Source organism: Primulina eburnea, chromosome 8, assembly GCF_022965805.1.
Source record: "Primulina eburnea isolate SZY01 chromosome 8, ASM2296580v1, whole genome shotgun sequence".
Lineage (NCBI taxonomy): Eukaryota > Viridiplantae > Streptophyta > Magnoliopsida > Lamiales > Gesneriaceae > Primulina > Primulina eburnea.
The window spans coordinates 41,059,646-41,071,919 of record NC_133108.1 but is presented as its reverse complement, the minus strand read 5'-3'; the positions used below and the strand labels follow the sequence as shown (position 1 = coordinate 41,071,919).

The 12,274-nt window shown below is 37.3% G+C and overlaps 1 protein-coding gene across 2 annotated transcripts; it reads left to right on the top strand.

The window, feature by feature from the left end:
- The first annotated feature begins 8,902 nt into the window (after positions 1 to 8,902).
- Positions 8,903 to 11,038, top strand: LOC140839808 (uncharacterized). Of its 2 annotated transcripts, XR_012119796.1 has the most exons (5): positions 8,903 to 9,071; positions 9,720 to 9,796; positions 10,380 to 10,422; positions 10,507 to 10,884; positions 10,961 to 11,038. XR_012119796.1 is itself a non-coding variant. In XM_073206766.1 (4 exons), the coding sequence occupies exons 1-4, from the start codon at positions 9,025 to 9,027 to the stop codon at positions 10,751 to 10,753; spliced, it is 414 nt and encodes a 137-aa protein (XP_073062867.1). In that variant the 5' UTR covers positions 8,903 to 9,024; the 3' UTR covers positions 10,754 to 11,012. The 2 variants fall into 2 exon arrangements, 1 of the variants encoding a protein (XP_073062867.1); XM_073206766.1 differs by having other exon boundaries at positions 10,507 to 11,012.
- The last annotated feature ends 1,236 nt before the right edge of the window (positions 11,039 to 12,274 follow it).

Genomic DNA, 12,274 nt, shown 5'->3' with positions numbered 1-12,274 from the left:
TTTGTTAGACAACACGATCTAACTTTATTGGAAAGTGTTGATAAGAAGATCTATGGAATTAAGAGATCAGCAATTTCAAGTGATTATATTATGTACAAATTTTAGTTTTATTTAATTGAGAATTAAATGATGAAGTGTAATTTTACTGTTAAAATTGTTATTAATTAGCATCAAATAATTTAGTTTTATTCCAAATATATTTTTATATTTTTTGATTTAATTATGTTTATTGTACGATGATACCCCCATAGGAGCCGGGTCATGAATGACCCGGGATATTAATTGGACCGCCTGAATCGGAGCCAATATGTCGGGTATTTGCCTAATTACTCGGTCACCTTTTCTCTTCCCGGGCATTCAAGAGCCCAGACTGTCATACCCGGGCACCTTACCACTTGGGCCACCTCGAAAATTGTACCACACTCGAGTGTGATTGGTACAAGCTGTCTAACCTGTCAGAGCAACATGGGTTTGAAGTGTTAAAGAAGTCATCAGAAAACTATAATATGGGCAGCCGACTTACCATATTTAGTAGATGGCGCTACAAACAAGGTACCTACTCTATTTTCTCCTATAAATAGTAGGTATTAATGTCATTTATAGATTCTGAAATCCTTGAACTCTTAAGCATTGACATATTTTCTCTCAAATATTTGCTTGTGTTCATCTGAAAACCTGCTGACTTTCACATCGGAGTGGCTACGGCGGACACTCCTCCGACGCCCATTCACGAGTTCCTTTCTTGTTTGCAGGTGTTGTCGCAATCATTCTTCACTCAAATTCTCAAACACTATAAATTATTGATTTGACCCGTTGGAGCTCCTTACCTGGCTCATCTATTTCAATGAAATGACATCATAAGATAATAAAATCCTCACATGTATGAATTATCTTTTAATTTGAAAATAATTGAATCATTTTATTATAAGAAAACGATTTTTCAATTTTTTATTAGTCATATTTCTATTAAGGCAAAAACTTGTGTGAGACGGTCTCAAGGGTATTATTTGTGAGACGGATCTCTTATTTGGGTCACCCATGAAAAAGTATCACTTTTTATGCTAAGAGTATTACTTTTTATACTGAATATAGGCAGGGTTGACCCGTCTCACAGATTATGATCCGTGAGACGGTCTCACATGAGACTCACTCATCTATTAAATTCTAGGATTATTTTTTAAAACGGTTAATTTTAGGATTTTAAAACACGCGAAACTTGTGCAAAAATTTACCAAGTTTGCTTGATAATTTTTTTTGATGGGGGTGAATTTTTGGGGGGGAACACTAGCATTTTGTATGATTTTTTAGTAATGAAAATATAAATACTTCGTCGGTTCTTTTCAATAATTTTTATCAATTCTTATTTTGACTTTCAAAACCTAAATAAATATTGAGGCTCTGTTTGCTAGCTAAAACTACAGAGACATGCCAATAATTATTTTGCAGGTCTATAAAATTATTTATGATTTCTACCTTATTATTTAAAATCTCTAAGATTAACCCAAGATTGCTAAAAATGGCCAACTATATAGCATTACAATGCTTATGCTCTTCGAAATATAGTTCCCCTACATTAACAGGGAACAAGAATTTGAATTCGAACTCAATTCATTGGCATATTCTTGAAAATGTTGCACCATAAAATAGTACACATATTAATTGGTCTTTATGTTGTATATATAAATATAATTTTTCTCATAATCATACACGAGGATTCATTTTCTACGGTCATTTTGCAAGGCCACTTGCTTTAGCATTCAACAATGATCATGTAAAAACTCTTCCCTACATGAGTTAACCCCCGTACCCCTGGTTTAAACTTCTCGTGTAATGATTCTACAACAGTCATAATTCTTGCCTCATCCTGCAGATGATGATACAGTATATTCTGAATATATCGTGGTATTTTGTATTATAATATGATTTCACAACCACATGCTATTGCACAATATGTGTACATATATCTGAATTTGTTACATTGGTTTATGTTGAGCAAATAAGTTTCGTGAGAATCATATTGTGAGAAAAATAAATTGTAGGTGAGAAATTTAAAGATTTTAAAATATAACAAATTCTTTTATATGATATTTTTGAAGGACGATAACATTTAGATTAAAACTGATTAATATGTTGAGAAAAATGAAATTTGGCTTTATGAAAATAGAATGAAGAAAAAAGATGCTAATATTGTTATTAACTAAAACATACCAAACTCAGCTAACATATTTATAATTATGCCAACGGCGACGGCTAGCGTGACGACGCTTAATGTTCGACGTCACAATGAGATTTTTGCGTAAAGGACCTGATGCATATCCCGACCACTGAAAGTAGTTCTACACTCAAGCCAACCGAACAAGACGAAGAAAATGACTGAATGCATAACCGTTTCTTTTCCCTCACGTTTAATGCTCCCTTCCTCACCATCTAGATTCTTCTAAGTGCTTATGCTCTCGGGCATGTTTTGGTATAAGCCCGATAAGTAAGAGATGAAACAATATTGAACTCTGTAACACTATTCAACACAATATATATATATATATATATATATATATATATATATATATATATATATATATATATATATATATATAAACTCTATAATTCATCGCTATTACTAACTATCATGTCAAATATCATAGTAAACAAGTTCACAACGACATAAACCATTCACTTATCATAGTTAGGAAAATCATTAAGTGGCATAATAAAATAAGACTATATATATCATTTGTAGGGACGATTGGAATTGCAAAACCACAGCTCACTGACGAAAAAATAAAGTTTTTGAATCCCATACCTTCTTTCGCGATGCAATTTCTCCTACTCTTCGTTATTCCTAGAAAAGATTGTTTTGATAAGTTTTTTTTGGAACGAGATTAAAGTACAAACAAGAAGATTAGATAACATAACATTGATTATAATGGAAAGTGTCAAAATGATGCATAAAATTGAATTGTAGAAGTGTATTGGACAAAATGTTGAAAAATTAGGAATTAGACAACGTTGGACAGCAGCCGAGGTGCCCCAATGCTTAAGACATGGCGCTTGGTCTGCTGATTCGAAATTCCAGATGTTAAAACAAGGGTTCCAACGGACTAAACCTCATTTATTCACATACAAACACCAAAATCTAAAAAGGGACTGTGATGCCGAATCGAAGTTATATCTGCAAAATTTACCTCTAAAATCATTCACAAACATTTTACGTCCAATCGAAGTTATATCTGCAATCTACACAGAATCACTTCTTAGGTATGTAACTTTTCATAAAATTCGTGAATTCTTTGTGGGTAAACTGTGATGCCGAATCTTGGAGTTAAAATGAGGACATTGATGAAGTCAAATACGATTTTTACTGCTTAGAACCAAGCCAACCATACCATCTAGTGTCTCCAAGCGTTGATCAACTCCTTGCTGCAGTCATCATGTCATGGCTCAGCCCATTTGTGATATTGTTCACTTTGACCCGATGCCTCACTGCTTTAAAATGCGTTACAAAGGGTTGTTACACGCTCATTTGAATGCCTAGCATCTCTCCCATGGTTGGTTTAGTAATGTGAGATTTTGCCTAAAGGCCTTCACCCCACTCTTTCGAGAGAGATGCTTGATATTCAAATGAGCGTGTAGCAACCCTTTGTGACGCGTTTTAAAGTCTTGAGGCCTCAGAACAAAGCGAACAATTTTACAAGTGGGCTGGGCCGTGGCATTTGGTATCAGAGCTACTCTGCGTGAGTTTGGGATGGTGGGGAAAATCTCAGCAAGGACGCTGAGTCTCGAAAGGGGGGGTTAAGGCCCTTAGGCAAAATCTCATATCGCTAAAACACGGGAGAGATGCTGGACAGTTAAATGAGCGTGTAGCAACCATTTGTGTCGAGTTTTGAAGCCGTGAAGCCTCGGGCCAAAACGGACAATTTTACAAGTAGGCTGGGCCGTGACATTTGGTATCAGAGCGACTCTGCGTGAGTTTGGGATGGTGGGGCAAACCTCAGCGAGGACGCTGAGTCCTGAAATACGGGGGTAGGGGTGAAGGCCCTTAGACGAAATCCCAAATCGCTAAACCATGAGAGAGATACTGAACATTTAAATGAGCGTGTAGCAACCCTTTGAGACGCGATTTAAAGCCGTGAGGCTTCGAGCCAGAGCAGAAAATTTTACAAGTGGGATGAGCTGTGACATTAGGTATCATAGCAACTCTGCGTGAGTTTGGGATGGTGGGGCAAACCTCAGCGAGGACGCTGAGTGCCGAAAGGGGGTGGTGAAGGCCCCTAGGCCAAATCTCATGTCGCTAAACCACGATAGAGATACTGAACATTTATTGGTTTACGATATGTCGTCGAAAAACTACTCGTACCAATTTTGTGAAGGCTCGGTTGAGAGTCTTGAGACCAAAAATGGTCCTTGCATACGCACATCATAGTTCATATTTAAATGAGCGTGTAGCAACTTTTAGTGACACGTTTTAAAGCCGTAAGGCCTCGGGCCAAATAGGTCAATATCACAAGTGGGTTGGATCGTGACGGGAGAGATGCTGGGCATTTAAATGAGCGTGTAACAACCATTTTAAAACCTTGAGGCCTCAGGCCAATGCCGACAATACTACATACAAGTGGACTAAGCCGTGACACATCAAGCATGAGGATGTAGTAGACCGCACGGTCATTATTTCTCAGCTCTTATTTCCCCTCCTCCATCTATCGATACATGTTATTTCAAATCAATGAATTGTGTGTTTTAATTTCTTTTCAAATTCAAGAGTTATCGAATTACCTCACAATTTTTTATCATATCTTTATGGATTTTGAGCACACCATCATTGAGCTTTTTCAGCTCTATTTTGCTATCTTCCATCTTTGCACATACATTGGGCAAATCTTTGACTAAGTTACCCATCTTCTCGTTTATTACTTTTGTAGATATACTTGATTCTTCAATAGCTTTTTTTGCGTCAACAACCTTCTTGGCAAAAAATAGACCAAACAGCAACTTTGCAACATTCATAAGAGTGAGAAGTGGGCTGGACCGTGACGGGAGAGATGCTGGGCATTTAAATGAGCGTGTGACAACCATTTGTGAACCGTGATGCCTCAGGCCAATGCCGACAATACTACAAGTGGACTAAGTCGTGACACATCAAGCTTGAGGATGTAGTAGACCGCACGGTCATTATTTCTCAGCTCTTTTTCCCCATGTCCATCTATCGATACATGTTATTTCAAATCAATGAATTGTGTGTTTTAATTTCTTTTCAAATTCAAGAGTTATCGAATTTCCTCACATTTTTTTATCATATCTTTATGGATGTTGAGCACACCATCATTGAGCTTTTTCAGCTCTATTTTGCTATCTTTCATCTTTGCACATACATTGGGCAAATCTTTGACTAAGTTACCCATCTTCTCGTTTATGACTTTTGTAGATATACTTGATTCTTCAATAGCTTTTTTTGCGTCAACAACCTTCTTGGCAAAAAAAGACCAAACATCAACTTTGCAACAATCATAAGAGTGAGAAAATCTTTGTTTGGTTCACGATATGTCTTCGAAAAATTCTCGTACCAATTTTGTGAAGGCTCGGTTGAGACCAAAAATGGTCCTTGCATACGCACACCATAGTTCATATTTAAATGAGCGTGTAGCAACTTTTTGTGACACGTTGTAAAGCCGTAAGTCCTCGGGCCAAATAGGTCAATATCACAAGTGGGCTGGACCGTGACGGGAGAGATGCTGGGTATTTAAATGAGCGTGTAACAACTCTTTGTGAACCGTGATGCCTCAGGCCAATGCCGACAATACTACAAGTGGACTAAGTCGTGACACATCAAGCTTGAGGATGTAGTAGACCGCACGGTCATTATTTCTCAGCTCTTTTTTCCCCATGTCCATATATCGATACATGTTATTTCAAATCAATGAATTGTGTGTTTTAATTTCTTTTCAAATTCAAGAGTTATCGAATTTCCTCACATTTTTTTATCATATCTTTATGGATGTTGAGCACACCATTATTGAGCTTTTTCAGCTCTATTTTGCTATCTTCCATCTTTGCACATACATTGGGCAAATCTTTGACTAAGTTACCCATCTTCTCGTTTCTGACTTTTGTAGATATACTTGATTCTTCAATAGCTTTTTTTGCGTCAACAGCCTTCTTGGCAAAACCAGACCAAACAACAACTTTGCAACATTAATAAGAGTGAGAAAATCTTTGGTTGGTTCACGATATGTCGTCGAAAACTTCTCGTACCAATTTTGTGAAGGCTCGGTTGAGACCAAAAATGGTCCTTGCATACGCACACCATAGTTCATATTTAAATGAGCGTGTAGCAACTTTTTGTGACACGTTTTAAGGCCGTAAGGCCTCGGGCCAAATAGGTCAATATCACAAGTGGGCTGGACCGTGACGGGAGAGATGCTGGGTATTTAAATGAGCGTGTAACAACTCTTTGTGAACCGTGATGCCTCAGGCCAATGCCGACAATACTACAAGTGGACTAAGTCGTGACACATCAAGCTTGAGGATGTAGTAGACCGCACGGTCATTATTTCTCAGCTCTTTTTTCCCCATGTCCATATATCGATACATGTTATTTCAAATCAATGAATTGTGTGTTTTAATTTCTTTTCAAATTCAAGAGTTATCGAATTTCCTCACATTTTTTTATCATATCTTTATGGATGTTGAGCACACCATCATTGAGCTTTTTCAGCTCTATTTTGCTATCTTCCATCTTTGCACATACATTGGGCAAATCTTTGACTAAGTTACCCATCATCTCGTTTCTGACTTTTGTAGATATACTTGATTCTTCAATAGCTTTTTTTGCGTCAACAGCCTTCTTGGCAAAACCAGACCAAACAACAACTTTGCAACATTAATAAGAGTGAGAAAATCTTTGGTTGGTTCACGATATGTCGTCGAAAACTTCTCGTACCAATTTTGTGAAGGCTCGGTTGAGACCAAAAATGGTCCTTGCATACGCACACCATAGTTCATATTTAAATGAGCGTGTAGCAACTTTTTGTGACACGTTTTAAGGCCGTAAGGCCTCGGGCCAAATAGGTCAATATCACAAGTGGGCTGGACCGTGACGGGAGAGATGCTGGGCATTTAAATGAGCGTGTAACAACCCTTTGTGACGCATTTTAAAACCGTGAGGCCTCAGGCCAATGCCGACAATACTACAAGTGGACTAAGCCGTGACACATCAAGCTTGAGGATGTAGTAGACCGCACGGTCATTATTTCTCAGTTCTTTTTTCCCCTCCATCTATTGATACATGTTATTTCAAATCAATGAATTGTGTGTTTTAATTTCTTTTCAAATTCAAGAGTTATCGAATTACCTCACAATTTTTTATCATATCTTTATGGATGTTGAGCACACCATCATTGAGCTTTTTCATCTCTATTTTGCTCTCTTCCATCTTTGCACATACATTGGGCAAATCTTTGATTAAGTTACCCATCTTCTCGTTTATGATTTTTGTAGATATACTTGATTCTTCAGTATCTTTTTTTTTGCGTCAACAGCCTTCTTGGCAAAAAACAGACCAAACAGCAACTTTGCAACATTCATAAGAGTGAGAAAATCTTTGGTTGGTTCACGATATGACGTGAAAATTCTCGTACCAATTTTGTGAAGGCTCAGTTGAGACCAAAAATGGTCCTTGCATACGCACACCATAGTTCATATTTGAATGAGCGTGTAGCAACTTTTTGTGACACGTTTTAAAGCCGTAAGGCCTCGGGCCAAATAGGTCATTTAAATATGAACTATGGTGTGCGTATGCAAGGACCATTTTTGGTCTCAACCGAGCCTTCAAAAACTAGGTACGAGAAGTTTTCGACGACATATCGTGAACCGACCAAAGATTTGCTAGCCATCACGAATGTTGTAAAGTTGTTGTTTGGTCTGGTTTTTCCTTTAAGGCTGTTGAAGCCCAAGATGCTATTGAAGGATCAAGCATCTCTACAGAAGCAATAAACGAGAAGATGAGTAACTTAGTCAAAGAGTTATCCAATCTATACGCCAAGATGGAAGAGAGCACAGTAGAGCTGAAAAAGCTCAATGAGGGTGTGCTCAACATCCATAAAGAAATGATCAAAAACTGTGAGGTAATTCGATAACTTTTGAATTTGAAAAGAAATTAAAACACATAATTGATTGATTTGAAATATCATGTATTGATAGATGGAGGAGAGGAAAAAAAAGCTGAGAAAAAATGACCGACCGGTCTACTTCAAGCTTGATGACTCTGGTATCTACATCCGCGTGAGTTTGGGATGGTAGGACAAACCTCAGCGAGGACGCTGAGTCCTGAAACAGGGGGGTGAAGGTCCTTAGACGAAATCCCACATCGCTAAACCACGTGAGAGATGCAGGACATTTAAATGAGCGTGTAGCAACCCTTTGTGACGTGTTTTAAACCCGTGAGGCATCGAGCCAAAGCGGACAATTTTACAAGTGGGATGAGCCGTGACATTTGGTATCAGAGCGACTCCGCGTGACTTTGGGATGGTGGGGTAAACCTCAGCGAGGACGCTGATTCCCGAAAAGGGAGGGGTGAAGGCCCTTAGCGAAATCCCACATCGCTAAACCACAGGAGAGATGCTGGAAATTTAAATGAGCGTGTAGCAACCCTTTGTGACGCGTTTTAAAGCCGTGAGACCTCGGGCCAAAGCGGACAATTTTACAATTTTATTGGTCAATAAGATGATTCCACATGGCGGTAGCTCAATGTATAATCCATGGTCGATCGACTAATTTAATTTTCATCAATCTTTGATCTTAGAAAATTTGTCGGGACACCTTTTGAAAATTATTTCACTTTTCAGTGTATCCTCAGATAATTTCATCATTTCAATTTGTAAGCATAATTCAATTTTTAATTTTTTGTTGTGAGCGCACTCCTAGCTACACTGTTATATTTCGATATTAACCATCAATGTCCTAATCGTGCTTAATTAAACCATTTCGTTTTAAAAAAAATTCAGTCTGTTATTAAGAAGACATACGGCCAAGATGCCACCAATGTTGGTGATGAGGGCGGCTTTGCTCCGAACATTCAGGTAACTCTCTTTAATGGTGACACTATACTTGTGCTTCTATGATATGATATTCCCCTTGTATATTATTCATTTGTTTGAGTTGCTTATTAAATGTTTATTGAATGTGTAGGTTGTTTTTATAACTCTCATTTAGAAAAAAAAATTCAAATACAAAAAGAAAAGATGATGGAACTCATTTAGAAATCTCATTATTTCAGCCCATGTTAAAGTTATATTTTTAAAAATAGCCTTCTTCAACGCATATTATATAATATAATCTTTAATATTTTAAAAATCCTAAAATACCCTTAATTTACTCTTTTCAATATTTCGATTATGTACACTAAGTAAAATAAAAATTATTTGGTATATATTAGAAGAAATAACTATCTTTTAAATATTAACTTGTCATATTAAATTTTTTTCATTTTTTATTCGAATATTTTTTTATCAACCTCAATTATTAAGCATTACGAATGTAGAAATGAAACTACTGTCAATTTTATAGAATAAAATGTGAGTAAAAAACCACTATATAAATCTTAGAAAATAAAAATATTTGGAAAAAATTAAAATAATCCACATAAAACAAAGTATACTCTACTATTTCGTGTACGTTCCAGTAATAGTTTTATTTTTTGAATCTCTGATTTTTGTGATGTTTTTCAGGGGTATTTTTCGTGGAGTTTTAACTCAGCGGAAACAAGAAGCGAGAAAGGAAATTTCCGTGCCCCTCAAGTTCCACGGTAGTTATCTATTTGTGCCTATGACTTTTATAAGTGAAGGAAACGATTTTTCATATTGCGATTTTCTGGTTGGTGGGTTGTGTGTTTATTGATTCCATATCCCGTACTTGGAACACATTCATTTTGATGTCACAAGTGAAATTCCATTCCCTCTTCCTTTTCTTACATACATGGATTCTTATATTCAATTCCAATTAATCTAGATAGAATGAGATTGGTATATTTAGGTCAGTGTTATGTCGATTTATGCTGAGTTGGTTACATTTTCTTGTACAACTTTTTACACCTAAAACTGGATTTTGTATTGTGAGAAGTTTAATATGAACTATGGTGTACTTGGTAAAAGTCCCAGTTTTCACAAAATTTCGATGCTCGATGCCAGAAATTTCAGAGAACAAAGAATGATGAATTCTAGCTAAATCTCTTTTTGGTGAAAGATGAATGTTAAATTTCCTTAGTTGATTTTTTATGTCTACCCAAATGTTTGTCATTCTCTTAAATTTTTCATATTTTATGGTTTCTCACTTGCTTTATTTTTCGCAATGTTTCTCTTCTTAAGATATGTTACTTTTAATCTTTTCAGCTCTTAAAACCTTTGGACAAACTGTCTTCAGAGGTTACCTTAGGTAAGTCTTTATAAATCTTCTGTTTGTTTTTTCCGATTACTAAAAAAAAATTATACGTTTATGCTATAATATCATTGTATACAGTCGCATGCTATCTAAGTATTTCAGCCCTCTAACAAAGAGAGAGATCCGTATGCAAGGACCATTTTTGGTCTCAACCGAGCCTTCAAAAACTAGGAACAAGAAGTTCACGACGACATATCGTGAACCGACCAAAGATTTGCTCGCCATCACGAATGTTGTAAAGTTGCTGTTTGGTCTGGTTTTTCTTTTAAGGCTGTTGAAGCCCAAGATGCTATTGAAGGATCAAGCATCTCTACAGAAGCAATAAACGAGAAGATGAGTAACTTAGTCAAAGAGTTACCCAATCTATACGCCAAGATGGAAGAGAGCACAGTAGAGCTGAAAAAGCTCAATGAGGGTGTGCTCAACATCCATAAAGAAATGATCAAAAACTGTGAGGTAATTCGATAACTCTTGAATTTGAAAAGAAATTAAAACACATAATTGATTGATTTGAAATATCATGTATCGATAGATGGAGGAGGGGAAAAAAAAGCTGAGAAAAAATGACCGACCGGTCTACTTCAAGCTTGATGACTCTGGTATCTACATCCGCGTGAGTTTGAGATGGTAGGACAAACCTCAGCGAGGACGCTGAGTCCTGAAACAGGGGGGTGAAGGTCCTTAGACGAAATCCCACATCGCTAAACCACGTGAGAGATGCAGGAAATTTAAATGAGCGTGTAGCAACCCTTTGTGACGTGTTTTAAACCCGTGAGGCATCGAGCCAAAGCGGACAATTTTACAAGTGGGATGAGCCGTGACATTTGGTATCAGAGCTATTGAAGGATCAAGCATCTCTACAGAAGCAATAAACGAGAAGATGAGTAACTTAGTCAAAGAGTTACCCAATCTATACGCCAAGATGGAAGAGAGCACAGTAGAGCTGAAAAAGCTCAATGAGGGTGTGCTCAACATCCATAAAGAAATGATCAAAAACTGTGAGGTAATTCGATAACTCTTGAATTTGAAAAGAAATTAAAACACATAATTGATTGATTTGAAATATCATGTATCGATAGATGGAGGAGGGGAAAAAAAAGCTGAGAAAAAATGACCGACCGGTCTACTTCAAGCTTGATGACTCTGGTATCTACATCCGCGTGAGTTTGAGATGGTAGGACAAACCTCAGCGAGGACGCTGAGTCCTGAAACAGGGGGGTGAAGGTCCTTAGACGAAATCCCACATCGCTAAACCACGTGAGAGATGCAGGAAATTTAAATGAGCGTGTAGCAACCCTTTGTGACGTGTTTTAAACCCGTGAGGCATCGAGCCAAAGCGGACAATTTTACAAGTGGGATGAGCCGTGACATTTGGTATCAGAGCTATTGAAGGATCAAGCATCTCTACAGAAGCAATAAACGAGAAGATGAGTAACTTAGTCAAAGAGTTACCCAATCTATACGCCAAGATGGAAGAGAGCACAGTAGAGCTGAAAAAGCTCAATGAGGGTGTGCTCAACATCCATAAAGAAATGATCAAAAACTGTGAGGTAATTCGATAACTCTTGAATTTGAAAAGAAATTAAAACACATAATTGATTGATTTGAAATATCATGTATCGATAGATGGAGGAGGGGAAAAAAAAGCTGAGAAAAAATGACCGACCGGTCTACTTCAAGCTTGATGACTCTGGTATCTACATCCGCGTGAGTTTGAGATGGTAGGACAAACCTCAGCGAGGACGCTGAGTCCTGAAACAGGGGGGTGAAGGTCCTTAGACGAAATCCCACATCGCTAAACCACGTGAGAGATGCAGGAAATTTAAATGAGCGTGTAGCAACCCTT